The sequence below is a fragment of the Pseudoliparis swirei genome, chromosome 17, assembly GCF_029220125.1.
Source record: "Pseudoliparis swirei isolate HS2019 ecotype Mariana Trench chromosome 17, NWPU_hadal_v1, whole genome shotgun sequence".
Classification (NCBI taxonomy): Eukaryota; Metazoa; Chordata; class Actinopteri; order Perciformes; family Liparidae; genus Pseudoliparis; species Pseudoliparis swirei.
Genome location: NC_079404.1, coordinates 14,723,345 through 14,747,544, shown reverse-complemented (window position 1 = coordinate 14,747,544; position 24,200 = coordinate 14,723,345). Strand labels below are relative to the sequence as shown.

General features: G+C 38.6%; 2 protein-coding genes across 2 annotated transcripts in view; both read left to right on the top strand.

Annotated features, from left to right (window-relative positions):
• The first annotated feature begins 1,819 nt into the window (after nucleotides 1-1,819).
• Nucleotides 1,820-6,168, top strand: prokr1b (prokineticin receptor 1b). Its single transcript, XM_056436233.1, has 2 exons — nucleotides 1,820-2,271; nucleotides 5,463-6,168. The coding sequence occupies exons 1-2, from the start codon at nucleotides 1,820-1,822 to the stop codon at nucleotides 6,166-6,168; spliced, it is 1,158 nt and encodes a 385-aa protein (XP_056292208.1).
• Nucleotides 6,169-20,773: 14,605 nt separating this feature from the next.
• Nucleotides 20,774-24,200, top strand: part of LOC130206829 (bone morphogenetic protein receptor type-1A-like) — a 48,454-nt gene continuing 45,027 nt past the window's right edge. The window contains exon 1 of the mRNA XM_056435014.1: nucleotides 20,774-20,979. The gene's annotated coding sequence lies outside the window, so the exon portion shown is untranslated. The remainder of the gene's footprint in view (nucleotides 20,980-24,200) is intronic.

The window sequence follows — 24,200 nt, the reverse complement described above, 5'->3', positions numbered from 1 at the left end:
TCTAGTCACAGGCACGTGCACAGATAGAGCCCTAGTGGTGCTCAAGCACCAGCCCTTTTGCCCTGGATGAGTAAAGTGCCCTTTTTGCTGGAGACACTTTTTTCATTCATCAGTATTTAAGAATAAAAGTTACTCTCTCTGTCATCAAGTCCCCCCAAATGTGTTTTGATATCCGACGGGGCATTTATTTGAGTTATTGTGAGAATTTCGCCCCGACATGCTCCGCGGAGCTCACGAGCCCCCCCCTCCCCCTGCCGCGCCCCTTCCTCCTCCTCCTCCACTTGGTGCTCGCGCAGTGCTCCTCGCGCCACCAAACGGGTGCACCTCCTTCTCTGACGCGCAGAATCAGACACACAGGTCATGACGGTGTTTGTTCCCTGACGTTGTTTTGTGATAAATCGACCACTACATTAGCGCTGCTGAAAACATGACGTCACAACTGGTCCGACGTTTTCGAAAAAAATAAACAAACAAAAACTCACGAAATCCGTGATTTCAAAGTTATGTTTAGAGAATAGAGAGAGGGAGAGAGGAGAGAGAAAGAGAAGAGAGAGAACATTCTTATTCCGTTCTATTTAACAGGGGCAAGTCTAGGATTTGCGTGGACAGACTGAAAAAAAAAATCCTAAGGCCTCTCTGGTATTGTTCAGAGGGCCAGGCCAAATGTGGAGGCGGGCCGTATCCGGCCCGCGGGCCTTAGTTTGAGGACCACTGCTCTTGGCTGTTGATGTCTATCAATATCGCTCATTTTGAAAATGACGTAAAAGGGCAAAACGGATCCGTATCAGACCAGCGAGGAGGGCAATACGTGGCTGGCATGACGACCCATTAGCCAATCAGAACGCTTGTAATGTTGTTACTATATAATAATTCATCTTTATTCATAAAGAAAATGTAAGCTAGCGGTCTGATGCTGCCAGAGGAAACGCAGGTCGAGGACAGCATCATCAGTGTATTGCTGCTTATGCTTCAACTCGGGTCAGAATTTTTTTTGGGCATTCGGTGCCCTTTTTCTTGGGTTGAGCACCTGCCCCCCAAAATGTCTGTGCACTTGCCTGCTTCTAGATATGCATATATTGGTATATTGTATGCTTCTTTTGCATGCCGTTGCTTTCAAAATATATTATCTCCATATGTAATTACCTAAACCATGATTGTAAAACCAAATTATTTGGGATCATGGGTGGGATCTTTTGAGAACATAATCATCTCTCTGTCTACCTCTCATATATGATAGGAGTGTGCACTTAATTGCCCTGTTCTACTGTCTGAACACAAATCTAGTATAATCTAGTTCCATGTTTTATTTGTAATTATGTTTGCTTTACCTCATATGCTTGCCGGGGGATTAAGTGACCACTTATTCCAAACCTAATGCCCCGTCATCACGCTGAGCCTAGTCTGATGTTAGCTTGCTGTAAAGTGACACGGTACTAATAAATTACATCGAGGTCTTTGTAAGACCTCAACTACTTACATTTTTCATCCAAAAATATAGACAACGTGCCAGCATGCTTAGTAAGCCTGAAGCACTGAGATCATGTTTTTTTTTTTTTTTTCATATCTTGTCTCTGTGCATCCTGACTCTGCATTATTAATACTGAGATGGGAACCTTCCTTTTCAGGTGAAGATGTACTTCTATTTCCAAAGAAAAAGCCTGTTCAAATGTTCAACAAACATGGTATGTGATAGTTAAGCTGGTTTCAAGGAATCATTGGCCTCACGAACCAAAAAGTATCAATTTGCACTTAATTTGTTGAATCAAACTGCGATCAAATACAAGTCTTTCTAAACCAAGATAAGAGCGTGTGCTAAGACATGGAAGACTCCAACACCAGCGATACAGAGGTGCTGGAGAGTCTCCCAGCAGGCAAGTTGGATCATTACATGGGCAGCTATGATTTGGACTATGGTATCTCTCCTGATGAGATCCCAGACACGACGCAGGGCCAGGCCTTCTTCGTGGCCACCATTGTTATCGGCATGGTGCTTGTCTGCATCATGCTTGTCTGTGGGTTTGGAAACTTCATATTCATTGCCACACTGACGCGCTACAAAAAGCTCCGCAACCTCACCAACCTGCTCATCGCCAACCTGGCCATCTCAGACTTTATTGTGGCGGTGGTGTGCTGCCCGTTCCTGTTGGACTACTATGTGGTGAAGCAGCTTTCCTGGGGTCACGGATTAGTGCTGTGTGCCTCTGTCAACTATCTCCGGACGGTGTCACTTTATGTGTCCACGAACGCATTGCTGGCCATTGCAGTTGACAGGTGAGTGTGTTCTTTCTTTTATATTTCTTTGGGTTATTGGCTCAATTAAGAAAGCCAATACTTCAACCTTCCAGCATAGTCTATAGAGGATTGAATTTATAACGCTTTCATGTTTTTATCCTGCAATATTCTTTTCAGAACAACATTTCATGAGACCTTTTTCACACAAGACATCCGACATGAAACTGTATATAAAGCACAGGTGTAAATGATGAAATTAATTATGGCTGGACTTCATTTAGCTGCTTCAATGTCAGGGTCCTGGTATTGTGCATGCTGGCTCACTGTCACAGCTTAATGGACACGCCATGCAACAAAGCCCTTTTTTATGAAATCAGCAACACCGTGTTTTCCCTTTGCCAACATAAATTGATATGGCCTGAAGTGGCGTTAACAAATTGCATCTAAAAATACTTGTAAAACAGCAATCATGCCGCTTTCATATTTTTGTATTCAAGGGGGCTTTTGGGGTTACGCTATGGTCGTGCTTGCTGCTACAAAACCTGCGTGCTGCAATGAAAATGTTGATGAAGTTTGCATTAAGATTCACTAACTAAACTATAACGAGGCTGAGGCACAGAGGCAGCATATTTACAATTTTGGATTCATTCTAAAGTAGCTTAAGAGTATATGCTGCAACAAAACACATTAATGAATAAGACAGTGAGTATTACAAAATAAATATTTTTAAAATCAGTTCTTGCTTCGTCACTAAATTAACGACTCAAATATTTTCTAGTTTTTATTTAAGATCTAACTGAAGATTTCCCATTATCATGACATTATATTAGAGCTGTCAATCGATTAAAAAAAAGTAACTAATTAATCGCACATTTTGAAATTGCGATTAATTAATCGCGATTAATCGCAATTAAAAGTTAAAAGTTCATTCTTTTTAAAGACAAAACTTCACACAGAGCTGTGTTTTCAAAGAGGCTCCTACATATACAGTGCCAGCGAGGTATTTAATATCGTGGATGATAAATTGTTTCTTCAGTGAAACATCAGATTAGTAAAAAAAAAAAAGTATATTGAGACCCCATTGGTCCTGTCATCTTTAACATTGAACACAGCAGAACCAGTGGCCTTGATAACTGACTGACATTCAAATATGTCACGTTAACCCTCTGGAGGCTGGGCTCATTTTATACATTTTACAAACAAACAAAAATTCACCGTTTAACCCTTATGTTGCCTTCGGGTCATTTTGACCCGAATCAATATTACACCCTCCTGCCGCCTTCGGGTTAATTTGACCCCATTCAATGTTTAATGTCGGTGTTCTTTCGGTAGTCAACAAACAAACATAAAGTGCCTCACACTTAAACTTGGAAAACAATATTAATTCTAATAATTTTCTGGAGGTTTTAATTGCTGGCGTCAAATTGAACCCAAAGGGTAAAATATGTTAGTAAATATAAAGGTAACAGGAGGGTGAAACATTGAATCGGGTCAAAATGACCCAAAGGCGGGGGAGGGTTAAATATTTAATCGGGTCAAAATGACCCGAAGGCAACACAAGGGTTAAAAGTGTTTCTTTTCTTTTTTTAAAGACAAAACTTCACACAGAGCTGTGTTTTCAAAGAGGCTCCTACATATACAGTGCCAGCGAGGTATTTAATATCGTGGATGATAAATTGTTTCTTCAGTGAAACATCAGATTAGTAAAAAAAAATGAGGTATATTGAGACCCCATTGGTCCTGTCATCTTTAACATTGAACAGCAGCAGAACCAGTGGCCTTGGTAACTGACTGACATTCAAATATGTCACGTTAACCCTCTGGAGGCTGGGGGCATTTTATACATTTTACAAAATAAATTAAATTCACCGTTTAAAGTCTTTTGCATGTGACACACCCCCACGTGTTATACATCAAACATTCCAGAACAATCTCAGCTCTGAAATGAGCCTCATTGTCCTCGCGCTGTGTTCTCTGGTTCTCTGACTGACAGGCTGCTAAATGAGCCTTACCTGTGAGGTGGGAGGTCCTTTGTGATTTACTGAGTGTTCATTGTTTTTCCCCCCGAAATGTTGAAAGACAAACGGATTGACCAATCACGTTGAAGGTTTCGTGTGTCGAGTTCTTTCCGCGCCGCGTCACCCGACACGTCGCCCCTTCGTTCCTCTGTGTGTCAGAGGGGGAGACGGGAGGAAGGAGGAGCAGGAGGAAACCCGACTGATTCATCCACGAGTTAAACTGATTTCTGCTCCTTATTTTCGTGGAGAAATGATTGTTTTAAAAACGGAAACAGTGTCAAACCGTACTGCCGCGGTTAAAAATAAAAAATAAAAAATAAAAATTGCGTTAAAATATTTTAGTGCGTTAACGCGGCCAAATTAATCGCATATATTAACGCGTTAACGCTGACAGCCCTACATTATATTAATGGAAATCTAATCAAGAGGATGCTGTGCAATGATGTTGCTGATTACCATTTAGTACCGAGTACTTTTTCAACATAAGTGGAGTGTGTGTGAAGCAGGTGTGAACAAGTTGTGGTGTAAGATGATCAATACACAGAGAAACAGAGAGAGTGAGTCTTCAAAATAGCCGTTTTCAGATTTCTATATTAGTGCAGGTTAAAAAAAAAGAGATACAGCATGCAAATTAAACAGTGTTGAAGTCATTGATAGGTGTTTTATTGACTTCACCCTCAAAAACACGTTTACCAAAATTAACGAATTATTTCACTTCAGATTTTGAATTCCAAACAAATTTTACACTGTCAAATGTTTTTTTTAATATTCTAAATATCTTGCACAGAATATTATGAAAATGTTCAACTTGATGTATTAAGTAAATATATAAATGTGACTTGTTTGACCTATACATATGATACAAGGGTATCCACATTGAAACGATTGATCTATCAATAGTAACACTGTGTATTTTTTTAAAGCATGAAACTGTTGTTATTTTTATGCATTTAATTATTGCTTTACATATAGATAAAGAGAGGGAAATGTAAGTAGCAGAAATTACACTTCTATTAGTATGAGAAATCCGTTTCACTGAATAATGGAGTGCCTCATATTGAACTTCAATCTCCTACTAGTGACTGGGAGTCATTTGTCGAATCTATTAAATTTGCACAGCACTCAGACTGCTCAAAAGGGCTGTTTGATTGCTTTGTTGTGTTTGGTTATTTCCTGCCTCTTCAATGCTACAATATGTCTTTGTTCTTCCAGGTACATGGCGATAGTCCATCCTCTGAGGCCTCGCATGAACTACCAAACTGCCTACTGTCTGATTACAGGGGTCTGGATTGTTCCCATTGTGATATCAATTCCCTCTGCCTACTTTTCCTCTGAGACCATGTACCCTCATAGCGGCACCAACCCAATCACACACAAAGTCTTCTGTGCCCAGATCTGGCCTGTTGACCACCAGGTCTACTACCGGTCATACTTCCTTTTCATCTTTGCTGTTGAGTTTGTTGGGCCTGTGATCGTCATGGCACTGTGTTACACCCGAATTTCCCGCGAGCTCTGGTTCAAGAATGTCCCCGGTTTCCAGACGGAGCAGATTAGAAAGCGCTTGCGTTGTCGCCGCAAGACAGTGATGGTCCTGATCGGGATTTTGACGGCGTACATCCTGTGCTGGGCGCCGTACTACGGCTTCACCATCCTACGAGATTTCCACCCAACGCTCATCTCCCGCCAGAAGAACTCACTGGTGGCCTTCTACATCATCGAATGCATTGCCATGAGCAACAGCATCATCAATACCTTCTGTTTTGTCAGTGTCAAGAACAACACGGTGAAGTACCTGAAGAAGATTGTACTGATGCGCTGGAGGTCAACGTATGCCCCCAGCAAGACTGTGGATGAGATGGATATTAGGACCTCCTCCATGCCTGTAACAGAGGAGATTGAATGCATTCACTTGAGCTGAAGAGACGAAAGTCTTTAACATAGCAGTCATTTGTTGGTGAGTTGTTGATATAAAGAAATTACATGGTTAACAGTGATGCTTTTAACATGGACCATTTCTCTTGTGTTCAGATCACATTTTAGAAAGGTCAAACCCCGACACCAGAGTACACTGATTAATAAGTCAACATGGCTCATCCCTTTTTAGCCAGCAGATTATTTGATGTATTATGGGAATGCAATTGTTGTGCACACTGTGACTATACACTGTGGTATTTTAAAATGTTGTAGAATGTGTATAATACATGTAAGACTTGTAAAACAGCGACTACTGCCATTACCAACATTTTGTCACCCCAACGTGTCACACACTTACGCTTTGTCAGACCCCTTGGCGACAATTTCTATTGCACAGGGAAACAGTGCACAGTCGCAGGAAACCAGAAACGACAACAAAAAACACTTACTGAAGCAACAAAAAACAGTAAGGTTTAAGAAAACCATCATGATTGGGCATACAATAAGGATGTACACTAAGTAAAATTCAAACATGTAACATAAATACATAAAACATTTCACAGATATTACAAATGTAATATTAACTCAACACTGATCTCAAATATCGGTCTGTGTTTGTTTGACCAAAATCACACATCCAGAGCATTATCTCTGAGTGTCTAAAAATGTCGCCGATGGGTTGACATGGTCGTTAATTGAACGCTTGAAGCGTTGATACAAACGCTGAAGGGTGCCGTGTGCCACGGATGTCGAGGTGCGTGACAAAGCATGGTCATGCATTGGTTTGACGTCCTGGGAATGAAAACTTGCTGATCTAAGATGATACATAAGTACCAGGGGTTAATCTTTAAAATTATGTGTTTCCATTTTTTTAATTAAATGGTCAAATAACCATTTAATAAATGTTGCAAAAAAAAACATTGCTTTTGTATTTCAATTTCAACTTTATATGTATTTACTGTAATAAACAATGAAACAACTGAAAGTAAAGCTGTTTTTTTTTATTGAGCTATACTTTTATTTGCATGTTCCAGTATAAGAGTTGCCTTTAAAATCCATGCACTCGCTCATTATCAGTTGTAAGTCTTCAAATGCGTTAAAAATGCTTTCTGTCATATCAAACACTGTGTACTTTTACCCACTCAGACTCTGTAAAATCCTTTCAGCATAAATGTTTGAGAGGTACCTGGGATTCCTGGGTCCTTAGATTAACATTGTCAGTTAATTATTTTCTTTCCTGAGAGATAATACAAAATGTTGCAAAATGTCATTATAAATTAAACATCAACAGCTGTTAGTGTCATTTTCTCATATCAACATGCAAGGGTTTCTTTATAGATTTGATATGTGCACTGACTGGACTATATTTATAAAAATCTGACGATAAATTCATTAGAATTTAAGAGGGAACTTTTCTTCATATCAAAAGACAGTAAGTAGTATATCTATATCTAAGAGACCAGAGGCAGTTCACCACCAACGAGACTAAAGGGGGTTTGAAAGAGGAGTGAAGAAGAGGGAGGTGCAGATAGTACTGATCAACATGTTTCAGGGTGGTGTTACAGGTCGTGGGGTAGAGTATAAACTAGTATGTGTTACCCTCCGTATTTTGATTCTCTTTTTATAAAGATTTGAATAAGTGGAAAAGTGGAAGAAACTTCAGGTAGAGCAACTGAGGAGGGATCCAGAGAGACATGCAGTAGATACTGAGTTATACACAAACATAGTAAAATGACATTGAGGACCTCCTGCAACCTTAATCTCTAAAACCAAATAATGTGTTCACACGTAGATTCTGAAGGCAACAGGTAAATGTGTTGACATCTGAGGTGTTCTGGTATCCATCTGAAGTCACAGTCGTATTGACTAATCACATTTCAAGCTTTGGTTAAATGGAAGTAAACAGTCCGCCTGGAGGTTGAATGAGCCGGCTGAATCTAGGAACACACCTGTTGTCACCTCACGCTGATTTTGTTTTTTTATTGGTTGACAATCAGCATGGAAACACAGCATCTCTCAACTCCACTCTCTCAAGAGGCGAAGCTCAAGCAAAGGATTCTCATAGCTGGGACAGAAAATACCCACTCACAGAGGGAGGTCGAGCCGAGGACACACATGCAGAGCGATACAAGAGGACAAGCTGAAGGAGGAGAAGGAGACGGAGGAGAACAAGGGAGGGCTAGAGAGATGACAATTGACACATACTTATGTCCCACCAAGTATTGGTTTTATTGTTGGCACTCCCCTTTATACGCTGTGAACAAAGTGGACCATGTGTAATGTGTAGATGGATTTGTTTTAAGATACAAAACAATGAGATACATTGAAAATAAATGCAGTTGAAATCACTAATAGAGATTTACAGTGGATCACAAGACTTGGGTCAGAAACATTCCTATGTAAAAACTCTTAAATTATAATGATCAAGCTTTTGGTGATACTTTGTTCATACATTAAAACATGTTGAAACAAATCTATTTATTACATTTTTATATTGGGCAGACAGCCTGCAGTTTATTTTCTGGCTTGTTAAAATGCAGTTATAAGAGCATGTCACGACGGGATTAGGGTGGACCCAAATGCACGACTCAGGAGACAGATAATGCTGATAAAGTTCATTTAGGGTAGTATTGTCAGGAACGGAACAGACTGAATAAACAAACACACAGTGGAACGCTCAAGGGCTTAGTCTGAGAAACACAAGACAATCTGGCAGAGGACAAGTGCAAGTGAGGGAACCTAAGTAAACAGGGACTAATTAGGGAATGGGTGCTAAAAATTTAAGACTTTTTAAGATTTAAGATAAAAACCATTTAAATTTAATTTAAGAAATTTAAATACATTATTCTAATTAAATAAATCATAAATAAATACAGTAAAAAAAAATAAAACAAATGTAATAAGTATTGCAAATTAATAAAAAAAATACATATTAAGAATTATATAAATTATATTAATTAATACATTTTAAATTTTACTGTTATAAAATAAAATACAAAAAACATTAATATAAAAAAAAAATATATTTAAAAAATATTTGAAAACAAAAAAATAAAATAAATAAATAACATTTAACAAAAAAAATAAATAATAATTTTTTTAACATTTGTGTGTGTGTGTAATATGTGTGTGTGTGTGGTGTGTGTGTGTGTGTGTGTGTGTGTGTGTGATGTGTGTGATGTTGATGGATGTTTGTGCACAGGATGGATGTTTGCTGAACTGATTGTTTATAAAACTAGGAAAATCAAAAAACTTCCATAAAATAAAAACCAAACTTTTGAAAAAAAAAAAAAAAGAAAAAAAGAAAAAAAAAAAACAAAAGCCAACCAACAGTCACCACATCTCTCCATACTCTCATGACACCAATTAATGTCAAAAACTAAATAGGAATGAATACTAAAGCTAAAAATTTGAACCATCTCTTGAGCCATCTCCATCTCTTAGTGACTAAACTGACTATATTGACCACTATACTTACTCTACTTACTACTAGTAATTCTATTTTTATTAGTCTTTAATTAATGTGTTTAGTGTTACAGCTGTTATTAACTTGACACATAGTAAACCATACTATATGAACATAACATACATATATATATTTAGGATAGACTTACTATATATATAGACTTACTTTGCTGTGCTGCTGAAGGCCCATGTGGTCCCTGGCCCTGAGTCCTCTGAGGATCTGACTGGACCTGGCCCTCCTGGTCATGCCATGTAGCACATGAAGTGTCTCTGCCAGAGCTGGGTTGGTCAGTCGTGGAATGGAGAAGAGGCTGACTGCAGCGTTGGTCTTCGTCGGTGATGATTTCTTTTGTTGGATTTCCGTTGTAGTTGACCTGTGACCGAGCGGCGGAGTGTTGTGACGTGGCGAGCAGCAGCAGAGCAGCAGAGCAGCAGAGGCTAGCGGCGCAGGAGCGGAGCTAGCAGCAGCAGCAGAGCTGGCGGAGCGCGGAAGGGGAGGAGAGGGCGAGCAGGGAGCGGCGCAGGCGGCAAGAGCAGGAGAGGAGCGAGCAGGCAGGCGGAGCAGCAGCAGCAGCGCAGCGCGCTCGCAGCTCGCAGCGTCTCTCTCTCTCTCTGTGCTCTGTTCCATCGCTGAAAGTCTCGCGACATAAGCCGCCAGCAGAAAACATTTCACACACATTTCACACACAGACACCTTTCGTTTTTTTGTTTTGTTGAACTTGCATCCCGCCATGTTTTCTATGTTTTTGCGTTTCACCGTGTAGTTATGGGGGTAGAACGGTGTCGTGATGGTGTGCCGCATGCGCGCGCGCGCATCACGCGCGGCGCGCTGGCGCGCGCGCGCGCGCTTGTCGCGTTTGCGGGGGGGTGTTTGGTGTTGTTATAGGGGACTTATATTTGGAAACGTGTTCTCTGTTCGATTCTTATCTGCAAACTGGTGGCGCGCGAATGTGACCGAGCGGGACTGCTGCTGATCACTCACAGCCTCGCCTGCAATAGATAGAGATGCGCGCGCGCAGCCATATTTTTTTTGGGAGCCAAGACCCCATTTTTGACCAGGAAAACCCCTGACATGACACCCAAAAATTTAAGACCAATCCAATCTGAATTTAAGACAATTTAAGACTTTTTAAGGCCTTATTTTTAGGAAAAGCAATTTAAGACTTTTTAAGGACCCGCGGACACCCTGGGGTAACAGCCAGGTGAGATGGGCATGAAGACCAGGTGAAGGTAATGAGGGACTAACGAGGGAGTGATCAGAGGCAGGTGAAGGGAGTTGGATTGACGAGATGGGAAGCAGGATCTGGAATGACATGATAGTTAGTGACAGGATGAAAACAACTAATACAAAAAGGAAGGTGTGGAGCTAAACTGTTACAGAGCATCAAACTGTGGCTTTGTATCCTATTTACACTATTGACATTATAATTGTGAACAACACAATCATGTTTTGTATTATGGTGTTTATGAATTATACACACACATTTTTTGCATTTTAAATAATTTGAAACAGCTGGTAAGTGTCATTAAATTCAGGAAATAGTGATGCTGTCTGTTTCATTTCTTTGTACTTATTTAAGGAATATACAAATGTAAATTGGATATTCTGCATTAGAAATAAAAAAAATCTATACAAGCAATATAATAATCATTATGTGATACATTTGTCCTGGGCATAAGGGCTCACAACAAGATGTTTTCACTCTATCACTGTTATTTTTCTAAAATAGTAGCTCTCAAATGTCTTTACAAATGTAGTGGAGTACTAAGAAGATACAATATGCTCCAATGTGTGTGGATGGCGAAGAGTACATAATTATACTTCCATGAATGCATATAACAGCTCTAAAATAATTCACACAGCAGTGGGTTACAAAGGTCATTCACATTGTGATTATGACTCTCATACACCTTTTAACAAGCTGCTAACCATTTAGCGTAAAGTAGGAAAAGCAGCCAAACTTTTGTATGATCAACCTCAGTCCACACTCAGTCGTATTGCTTTTCATTTATCTTAGCCATGCTTCTTCTGATTTGGCCAATATGTTTGTGTTTGGAATATAAACCGTTTTTTAAAGATTGTCACATCTTATGCAAATCTTCTTTGAGGCTGTTGTCTACAGCTTGGACATTTTGTCATTATCAGGGTCCTTGACATAGTCTACATTATTCTCTGAGCTCAGGCCCATGGGGGTGAAGTGTCAGTAAGTGCAGGTGTGGACTTTTCTCTCTCTCTCTGTACCTTCATTTCCTGAACAACCAACATTTTCAAAGACATATTTTGCTGTGAACATGCAGCTTGGCGTCTCATTGTTTGGCTCTAATGGGCTGTTTCTAAGTGAGTGTTTACACATCACCATTTCTCCTCCAGGTTGTATTGTGCACTTACTCACAAGCCATGTACACTTCACAAACATTTCGAATGACATTGAACATTTTTACAAATGTATATGTTGTCTTGTTAGTGTCAACATTTAATATCATTTTTATAAAAAGAAAAAGAAAAGTGTATTATTCTAATAATTTATTATGGTCGAAATAAAACTCGAAAAACAAGATCGTCAATTAGACTAGCAATCGCAGGTTTTGTTTCATGTAATGCATTTGAATGCAACACTTCATCAGTGCGAATTAAGAACAAAGCCTTACTCTCAGTACTTGATGGTTAATATTTTTGTAATATTTATTTGTAACTGGCTCAATGAAAAGAAAGAAGAGTTAAAAATACAGGTTGGATAGTGTTGGAACATTATTTAAATAAGTCAACAAGTATGGGATGCACATTTGCTTGTGTTGAATCTTGGATATATTTTTTCCCCCATAGCACCATGGTATGCTGCGGGCAAAAATCAATTTGCAGAAGGATGGCCTCCTGCTATGAAGAAGCACACGGGACTGGCAATGATATCAGGATAGACATTTTTATCTACTGAATGATGTATGTATAAACTCACAGAATTTCCTCTATTCGTTATTACTTTCATCAGTGTAGACAGCAGGAATCTGATCTAACGTTATCCTTTTGGTTGCTTCCTGACCCCAACAAAACTTCCTTTTTTTCTGTCTACATCTCAACGATAAACATGTCAACTGACAAATGAGGGGGGTGAAAAAGTGTGAGTCATCCCCCTTTACTATCATTGTCAGTTACTCATGTTATATTGTCCAGACACTGGATTAAACTGAAATAACTATTTACACTTAAACTATTGTCATATAATTAAGACATGTATAATGTTCTGCATGTTGAAAAAAGCCTAATGACATTTTTTAAGTGTATAGAGAGTGGCAAACATTTTGGGAAGTTAATATCTCACTTTGTGTGTGATGCTCATCTGTGAGAGCAGGGATCTGTTGCTTGACCTGCCATCAGGAGCCGATGACTCTATCCAGACAACTATATATGACAATAAAGTTATTTCTAATGTTCCCTCATTCCCTGTGCTGGGCTTGAACTCCACTAGACTTCATGTTAACCTATTCCTTACATAGAAATCAGGCTGAGGTGGAACAAAAGGATTCCCTAAATGGTTAAGCAGTTTGACTGTCACCAGAGCCAGCAAGATGACTCTGTCCAGGAAGCCACGTTTGACATTAACAAGAAGTTGCATCTTTCTTCTCCATGTTGAATGTGCCTGGCTCATTCTGATAAAGACTTCATATTAATCCATTTCTCAAAACACAGAGCCAATTCTATTCCTTAAATGGGAATTAATTTGTACTTTTCTTAAAAATTGGGAAACTCACTGCAACTATTGGCACCCATGTTACATCCATTTGCAGGGCCATCGATCAGCCAACTCAGGGACTTGGCTCATCCGTCTCGTTTTTATTCAGGGCCTTGGTGACGTGCTTATAAAAACTGAGAAAGCATGTGCCAGCGAGACATTCTAAACTGTCTTGAAGGTCATCAGATCACATTTTATATTACAAAAAAAATGTGGTATTTAAATTATTACCAATAACATGTAGTCTTGCACCTTCAGGGGAATTGAATAAAAGACTTCTCCCTGGCCTAGATTTTAGTCCCAGTCTGCCCCTCTCAATTTAGAGGAATACACTTACAGAGCACAATTATATTAATTACTGTGATACTCCATTTATATGCCCTTTATCTGTATGGTTAGTAGGGATGAGAATTGATAAGATTTTAACGATTCCGATGCCTTATCGATTCCTGCTTATCGATTCGATTCCTTATCGATTCTTTTATCGATTCTTATTGGGCAAGGGGTGAAAAAAAGAGCACAAACGGGTTTATTTACATTAATTTTCTTTTATATAATTTTCTATAATGCTGCACACACCATATACAGTATGTATACATTACATACACATGTAAAAAAAAAAAAAAAACCAAAAACATTTATACATATTCCTCTTGAACTTAAAATAAAACTTACATAACTTAAATAAAATGTATTCTGTTTAATTTAAACATGTTCCTAGAAATTACAGTGCTCCTTCCTTTTTTTAAAGGGTATATGAACTGAGCTGCCAAAAATGAAACTAGCAGTGGCAAATACCAAGTGTGCAACCATCAATTGTATGGATCATCAACAATTCTTGTGCAGAAAAATAAGCATGTCTGCTTTCTCCGGGAGGATACGCGATCTCTCAGGACTTATTGTGTCTCCAGCCGTGGAGAACACTCTCTCAGATGGGGTGGAGGATGAACACAAAGATATGAGGAGGTGTACAAGACGTGCTGTAGCCTGTGACCCAGACAAACTACCAGCCTCTGAACCGGTCTGACTCTGAACGTCATTAGATAAATTGGATGGCAATGGAGATTATTTATATAGTGAAAGCTGGTTTACACAATGAAACAAATGGCACTAACAAAATCGCTGAATTTGCTGAGCTGACATAAAGCCAGATTAAGAGGGGAGGCAAACACGACCTCTGCCTCAATGTAGGGTGACAATGGAAGATTCTATAGCTAAGCTAGCGTAGCTATATGCTAAATTTAATAATGGATTAAAAATCGATATGCTCAGTTTAATAATGGGTTAACACGATAACGCAAACGTTTGCTGATAACACACGCCCTCCGATAATTAACACCGTTACGATCAAACATTTCTCAAAACTGGACTTTCAATCCAAACGTGAAGTGATCAATAATGGGAGACCAATGCCGGAGCTAAAATGTATGCTTCAAACGAAGGGACAGAAGATAACTTGATCGACTACACACAATAAAAGCAAACTGCTTCACACAGTGAGTGGTTGTGATCACTTTTGAGGAGTTTACCTTGGACAGAAAGAGATGAAGCGCCGACGTTAGCTGAGCTGCTGCTGCATCGAACACATGACATTCCTGTCATTTAATTCCATGCTGTGTTCAAATGCTTATTCATATTTGTTGTATTTCCTCCCTTCGACGAAATAGACTTTTTACACACGTTACAAGTGGCGTAGTTGTCATTTTGTCGTGTGATATAGAGCCAAACTTTAGAACGCTAGTTGCCATGTTTGCTGCAGTCTGAAAAAAATGTGCGCATGTGCAACGCCACAGAGGACCGTTAGCAGAACCGTTAAAGAATTTGGCTGACGATCCCAAACAATCAGTTCACTGGGAACCGGTTCTAAAACAGAACCGGTTCTCGATGCCCATCCCTAATGGTTAGTGTGTTCAAAACAACCAGCATTATTCCTGTACCAGTGCATAGAAATTGTAAACAGAAACTGCTCAGTGTGGCCCTAGATTTGCTCATCGCTCCTCCATTTGACAAATAAACAAAGGCACAATTACCTCTTTAGATCAAAAGGTGTAACGGTCTTGCCAGGATCTAGCATGTTCAGCAGGTTATTATATTTGGGACATCTAGTTCAGGGCTGTTAAGACCACCATTTCCCTTAGATTGCAGTTTAATGCAATGTTTGTGCACTTCCCTTAGTTACATTGCCTACAGCTTTGCAGGCGAGAGACATCCTGTGACAGAAAATCATTGCTGGTCATGAATGATGATCCACTTGAGAGCCATTGAATCAATACTGTTCCTTTAACCATCGTTTTGTCTTTACTCAGAAATCATACACCCTGTGTCCTGGGGTCAAACTGGAGCCTTACACACACAGACACACGCACATCCCAGCACCGTGTCAGCTGTCTGATAGACGGACGCTCTTTACAAGCTGCTCCAGAGACTCTGTGGAGCAGCATGTTAACCAGTGTCCAACAGTTGTTGCTGTGCATCATTTTACAGATACAGAACATTACAGCCTGACATATTATCCTGCTCCTCCTGTTAATTACACCACACGCTGCTTCCCACTAATGTGGACATGGGGCATTTGGAATTGGATTTAAAAACACCCCCCTCTCTCACCATCTCCCTAAATGCCTGATCGTTAATTGGTGACTACCCTTTGCACGTGTGCCAGATCTCGCGCCTCTGTCGTCTTTCAGCCTTTGCTCCTGACTGTGACCTGACCAGATGCAGCAAGATTAATGCAGACTCATACCAACTAAATTACTTGGTTAGTAGCTGTATTTGTTTTTCATATTAGTTAAGAATGAACCTCGCAACTGTATAACTTAGTTCCCTTCTTTGTATTACTTTATTACTTTTTTTATAACTTTATAACGTTTTAACTATATGTAACTTTTTAATAACTTTTCATTACTTTTTTACTACTTTTTATCTTTTTCATTACTCTTTAACTTTTGTATATGGAGGTTAGTTTTTTAGGTTAGATGGGTGTGGCTTCACGGTGGTGGAGCGGCTAGTTCTGTCGCTTCACAGCAAGAGAGCCGTGTGTTCAATTCCCAGTTGGGGTGGCTCCCACAGTCCGAAGACATGCAGATGAGTCGATGCAGCAACCCACCCAGAACATGTGTGCCAAGTTTGGGATCGATCGGACGCTTCCCTGAGGAGTTACAGCGTTTCAAAGTTTCGTCGATTTTGGGCATTCCAACGCCTATAGCGGGACGATTCTTGGGGCTACCGGGACCAAAAGCACATGCCTGGAACCGGGTGGTCATGGGCTATCACGCGAAAAAGAAACAGAAACTCTGGGACCTTTAAATCGAATTTACAAAAAGATATCTGACCTGGTGAGTCGATGCAGCTACCCACCCAGAACATGTGTGCCAAGTTTGGAGTCGATTGGACTCTTCCCTGAGGAGTTACAGCGTTTCAAAGTTTCGTCAATTTTGGGCATTCCAACGCCTATAGCGGGACGATTCCTGGGGCTACCGGGACCAAAAGCACATGCCTGCAACCGGGTGGTCATGGGCTATCACGCGAAAAAGAAACCGAAACTCTGGGCCCGTTAAATCGAATTTACCAAAACATATCTGACGACGCAGCTACCCACCCAGAACATGTGTGCCAAGTTTGGGGTCGATCGGACCTTTCCCTGAGGAGTTACAGCGTTTCAAAGTTTCGTAAATCGAATTTACCAAAAAAATATCTGACCTGGTGAGTCGACGCCAAGAACATGTGTGCCAAGTTTGGTGTCGATCGGACCTTTCCCTGAGGAGTTACAGCGTTTCAAAGTTTCGTCGATTTTGGGCATTCCAACGCCTATAGCGGGACGATTCCTGGGGGCTACCGGGACTAAAAGCACATGCCTGGAACCGGGTGGTCATGGGCTATCACTATTACTTTTGTACTTTTTCATTACTTTTGTAATATTTAATACTTTTGTACTTTTTCATTACTTTTGTACTTTTTCATTACTTTTGTAATATTTATTACTTTTGTACTTTTTCATTACTTTTGTACTTTTGATTACTTTTGTACTTTTTTAGGTACTTTTGTACTTTTTTGTTACTTTTGTAATTTTTATTACATTTGTACTTTTTCATTACTTTTTTACTTTTTTATGACTTTTGTACTATGAATTACGATTTTTAGTTTTTTACGTTTTTCTTTTTTATAACTTTTCATTACTTTTTACTACTTTTTACCTTTTTCATTCCTCTCATATATATGGAGGTTAGTTTTTTAGTAGATGGGTGTGCTTCACGGTGGTGGAGTGGCTAGGTCTGTCGCCTCACAGCAAGAGGGCCGTGTGTTCAATTCCCGATTGGGGTGGCTCCCACAGTCCAAAGACATTCTAAGGTTAACTGATCTCTAAAGTTCCCATAGATGTGAGTGCAAATGGTTTTTAATACTTTATTACATTTTCGTTACTTTTTAACTTTTTAATTTTTTTAATAACTTTATAACTTTTTTATAACGTTTTAACTTTTTAAAACTTTTTTATAACGTTTTAACGATTTGTAACTTTTATAACTTTTAATTACTTTTTTACTACTTTTTATCTTTTTCATTACTATTTAACTTTTTTAAATGGAGGTTCGTTTTTTAGGTTAGATGGGTCAGGCTTCATGGTCGTGTTGTGGCTAGCAATGTCACCTCACAGCTACAGGGCTGTGGGTTCAATTATCGGTCGGGGTGGTCATTCTGTGTGGAGTTTACATGTTCTCCCCTTGGCAGCGTGGGTTCCCTCTCCAGCTTCCTCCCACAGTCCAAAGACATGCTCAGTTTGATTGTTCTCTAAAATTCCCATAGTTGTGAATGGTTTTTAATACTTTTTAAAATTTTATATTACTTTTTAACTTTTTCATAATTTTTTATAACTTTACATTCTTTATGACTTTTTAGTACTTTTGACATTTTTTAAACTTTTTAAATACTTTTTATTACATAATTATTTGTTTCATAATTTTTGTACTTTTTCATTACTTTTGTACTTTTTATTACTTTTGTACTTTTTTATTACTTTATTACTTTTGTACTTTTTATTACTTTTGTACTTTTTCATTACTTTTGTAATATTTATTACTTTTGTACTTTTTCATTACTATTGTACTTTTTCATTACTTTTTTACTTTTTTATTACTTTTGTACTATGAATTACGTTTTTTATTTTTTTTTATTAAATCAATTACACAAATGAATATATTCATATTCAATGGATGTAAACAAAATGTAGGAATTATTTCTATACTTGTGCTTCACGGTGGTGTAGTGGCTACCACTGTCGCCTCACAGCAAGAGGGCCGTGGGTTCAATTCCCGGTTTGGTTTGCTCCCACAGTCCAAAGACATGCTCAGTTTAATTGATCTCAAAATTTCCCTCAGATGTCAATGCAAATGGTTTTTAATACTTTATTACATTTTCGTTACTTTTTAACTTTAAAATTTTTTTTTTTACTTTATAACTTTTTTATAACGTTTTAACTTTTTTATAACGTTTCATTACTTTTTTACTACTTTTTATCTTTTTCATTACTCTTTAACTTTTTTATATGGAGGTTAGTTTTTTAGGTTAGATGGGTGTGGCTTCACGGTGGTGGAGTGGCTAGTTCTGTCGCCTCACAGCAAGAGGGTTCAATTCCCAGTCAGGGTGGTCATTCTGTGTGGAGTTTACATGTTCTCCCATTGGCAGCGTGGGTTCCCTCTCCAGCTTCCTCCCAAAGACATGCTCAGGTTGATTGATCTCTAAAATTCCCATAGTTGTAAATGGTTTTTAATACTTTTTTAAATTTTATATTACTTTTTAACTTTTTTATAATTTTTTAAAACTTTATATTCTTTATGACTTTTTAGTACTTTTTACATTTTTTTAACTTTTTAATTATTATTATTTAATTGGTGAAATAGTGTGAAAAGGGAATTGTATATAGGCGCTGGTGCTTAATTGGTTAAAGTGCCTCTTTAGTAAACAGGAGATCCTGGTTTCAAATCCCAGCAGTGCCTCATACTAGGGTACTGTCAGTACACAAAACTTCATCAAGAGTCTCGTATTTGACCTGGAAAAACATTCTTATTGCTGTGGAAATTGACCATCGAAGGTTTAATAATTTGAGAAGAACCATTTCTTTGTGGTGCTTTGGCTTATTTGATCAAAGTGCCGGTCTGGTAAATAAGATATCCTGGTTTAAAATCCCAGCAGTACTCTATGCACTGATCAAAAGATTTTGAGCTTCAGTCTCCAATAAGACTACATAACTAACTGCATGCAAGCAGCCCTATACTCTTGTAAATTAGATAATTTTTTCGATAAAATATTATTCTCAATATAAAAGAAGTAGCAGTCGTAGAGAAGTAGTAGAATTAGTAAAGTTAGTGAAATGTGTGTCTTAATCAACACCAGAGGGCGCCTTGGTCGCTCTTATATCTGACTTAAAAATAAAGTCCCCAGGTCCCTGCAGGACTGAACAGGGCAGCAGTTTTCGGAAGCAAAGAGGGAGGAAAAGAAAGAGGTCCCACTTTGTCACTATATCGGGAAAACAAAAGTAATGAGTGATAAAATAATTAATATTTACTTATTTACAGAGGAATAAACGCTCAATTGAAACACTGAGTTTAATAATGAAGTTTCGATGGTGGTTTGTATTGTTAAGGCTTTTAGATGGTAAAAATATGAAAATATTGAATCAACAATAATTAGATTTGGAAATTATATCATAAAACAAACAACATGTTAGATTGCTTCTTTAAAGCTGGAGGTAGCTGGAGGTTTACGTTTCGTCAAACAAAACTTTTTTTTCAATACAACTCTTAAAAAGTTAACACTAGAAATATATTTTTGACAAGATCATCTTAAATTAACCACTTTGGGCTACTAGTTTTCTCAGATTCTTCATCTGTGGATGTAGTCTGCTCCAGCTTGGGGCTCTGATTTATTTGTCAATTTTGGATGTATTTTTTATTACATTACATTAGGCTACATGTCATTTAGCTGACGGTTTTATCCAAAGCTACTTACAATCATGTTACATTCATACACCATAGACACAGCTAAAGGGAGCAGTAGAGGGATACGTGTCTTGCTCAAGGACTTAAGTCTAAAAAATAAAGTAATCAGCCGTTTACATCCTGTTGTTTTTCTTATATGGTAGTGCAATCTGCATATTTATTTATTTTAAATCACAGGAAAAAATAGCTTCTGAAAACATGACCTAATTTTTCTCAATTGGACAACTATAAGAAAACTAGAGAATACAGAAAACACAGGAAGGTTGCATCCATTCAAGGTACCTGAAAGGTGGTAGAACCAGCGCATGCGTGGTCAGTCAACACCCACTGTTGCCAACCGGAAATTCGGCTATTTGTTTCGAACCACAGAGTGATCCATCGTTCCGGTCACAGGCGATCTTTGTCAGGCTGGTATTTGCTCTCCTCCATCATCAAGCAGCCGCGACCGCAGACCGACGGGATCGGGGAGCAGAGGGACTGTACGCCGCCGAAGATTTTCAAAAGCGCTGGAAAATTACGGTTTTCCGTGGGGTAACAATGGTGGGAATTTCTCCTTGAGCTGTTCCGATGAAATAGCGTCGAAATGACTCTCGCACACGCAGAGAGAACGTAAAGAAAGAAGGAGAAAAGGTAAGGAAGAACCCAAAAAACTTCATTCCAAATTTGCCCTACTTTGGGACTCCGTCTAACCGCTGGAGCGAACTCGGTCCCTGGGTACAAGCGCTCCATGTTTACGATGGTTCCAGTTTCAACAGCCGAACTTTAATACGTGACTTTGTGTAAAATATATACGTGAATATATAATGCTCATTTGTATCTATTCAATATTAATATCAACAATAAGATGGTTCACCGAACAGATTTGGCATGTGTGTGTGTGTGTGTGTGTGTGTGTGTTGGCGCCAGGAGATAGACGGATCCTTCTGGTTGCTGTCGTGGAAAGAAAAAAAAAGGTTCTTTCAATTCTGCCGCCGCGCAAAGTTGGTTGTTTCTAAAATCACAGTTCCTAATATAATAAATAAGTAATTTATTGTGTTTATCGCGTGTTTTATATGCTGATTTGTCGGGTAAAGGATATTTACTGCCCTGTTCGCCACATTCCTCGTGAGCTAACTCTGCTGCATAGTTTACATAGCTTGCCTGTAATTATAGTAAAGCCTGAACGTGTGCGACCAAGTTACACTCTTCAGTCTAAACATTGTGACCATTTTATTATTTCACGCTCAAAGGCAACTTGTTCTAATCTCTGAATGTTTAAGGTCACTTTTTAGTTTAGCTTCTGTTTGTTTTTCTTCATTTGGTTTTGCAATCTGAGGTGAGAGGATTTGTTTTGGTCGAAGTTTGATTGGTCCAGAAGTCTAATCCGGTGTTTTATTTCCTTTTAATGTGATGTTTCTTGCACTAAAAAACATTGATGCATGTTTATGTTGTTAGCATCATCTGCTAACTTTGTTTGGGCAGTTACTTATGATTGTTTATCATAGTTAAGCCATTTTAAAAATCACATTGGATGTTGTTGTTCTGAGTTTGGTAACCAAACTGTAACGTTGAACCATCTCCTGAGAGCTCTGTGTGTTTATGTTCAGAGATAAACCTGCTTAATTAAATTCAATAGAAAAGGAAACTTAATCAGATCTTCTGCCATGTGGGCTTTTGTTACGTTGCCTTTGTTTCACTTCAGAGACTTTAGTTTATTTGCAGTTCACATATTTTCAATTCACTAGTTTATTTAAACACACTTGTTGTACTTGGTGAAAAGTATCATTCAGAAAAAAGACTAATCACCAGTATTGATGCTGAGGTTACACATTTAAGGCTGCAACTAACGATTATTTGTGTTATCAGTTAATCTATGTGTCATACTTTAAGTCCTTTGTCTATATACCAATCAGAAAACAGTAAAAAGCGTCTGCCAGAGTATCCCAGAGTTGTTTAGTCCTGAACCCCTTAAAAATGTAGTTTTAGATAAATGTCCCTCGTCTAGTAAGTACAGATCCCAGACAGTCTTCAAGCCTTTTTAAGGGGGTTCATTATTACATATCACGTATACAAGTCCGGTGACCCTAACACTGATAAATGGTTACAGATAATAAATACATGGATGTATGTATACAAGTCAGTAGAGTAGCTCCTTTTTCAGTTTCACGTCATCATCCTCCAACACGGTTGGCTGGTTCACACAAAAGTTACCAGTATTGGTAACATAACCAAGTCTACTCAGCATCAGATGGATGATGGCGGCATCGAATCTCGTGTTTGATTTCAGTCTCTGTTGTAAATATTTGGGCCACAGATGTCGGCTGTATGGTGGTTTTTATGGTTCGAGCTAAAAGGTCAAACTTTTTGACTTTTATTGTTGTAAACAAGTAGTTGAACTAATTTAACCTCCAGTGTCCAACTCTCATGATTTGATTTTTTTTATACATGTATTGATTAGTAACCAAATGGCTGATCAGCTGGTTCATTGTCCAGAAGCTGCCGAGCGACTCGTAGAAGATTCAGTTCCACTTGGTACCAATTAATCTGGCTGCTCACTCTGATGCTGAGAGGGTTCGTCAAATAATCAAAATGTGGATACATTTTTCATCAGTTATAGTTTTCTGTGTGCAGTCTGCTGTCACCGTACATGATTATATTATCATAATTTAATATGTCTGTGTTGTAAGTCTGCACAGGTCCTCATGTAACACCTATGGTCACTAATATCTGGCTTCCAGTCAGTTAAACTTATAAACTAGTGGCAATTATTGGGCGTTTGTGTTCAAATCAAGCACTCCCTCTTTTTGAATAGATTGTCTGACCAATCAAATCCCTTTTTCATCGAGACTTTCACCGTCATTATTTTCACCATAATCTTGACTAGGAACAAGGATCATACAGGTGTCACATTGAGTCCACCTGTATTTACAAACTTGTTGGCATGTTTTCATTCCCCAAATGAGGTAAATAATGACAACATCTCCATCTCGATGTGAACTAAATCCACTAAACCGTGAAGTTCACTTGGATTTCAATGTTTTCATTTGGTGTTTATTTTCTCGTAAACAAACCTTTATTCAGAGTCTACTTCTGTGGAGATAGATTTGTATGAAAAATGGTAAATAAGTGCTTTAAAAAAAGTCTTCATCTATAAAAATGACCATTTTCTTATTTGATGTTCTCTGTTTTTGATATTATCTTGATGTCACTGTTTAGAGCAACATTTTCAAATGAAAGTAAATTAAAACAATATTGAAAGGGTAGAAAGTACTATTTTATATTCTGTACATGGTGGTCTCATACGTTTCTGTTAATGTACCAGGGATGGTGTGCGTTCATCTATGATGATGTCATCTTTGCTTTTAGGCAGAACAATTTACTTTTCACTAAATTAGAAAAAAATCGCATCTGACTTCAGTCGATTGTCGGTGTGGCGATGCCTCCATTAAACATTTTAACTTCAATCTGGTAGATGGACTTGTGTACTTGATGATATGGTTTTGCGGGTTGGATGGTAAGTTAGCTCGTCAGCTATCGCATCTGCCGAAAGGTCGGTCAAGTTTTAGCCGAGGACAAGTGCACAGTTGATAAAGTCTGTCTAAAATAACCAATATTCAGGCGTCCGTGTGAACAGGGTTTTTCCTGCATAGAGAAAATTTGGGCGCGCGCCTAAGCCGTTTTCCCGAGCGCCTATGACAAATCCCGAGCGCCGAAGGCAAAAAAAAGTCCGCGATGGAAAAAAAAAAAAAAACTGTGTTCATCACGTGCATGTCAGCGAATATGTTCTCAATAGTATGTTTCAAGGAGGCTACAGTTTTGATCAATAGTAATCGAGTTCAGTGTTTCCCCTAGGTTTACAGCTTCAGGGGGGC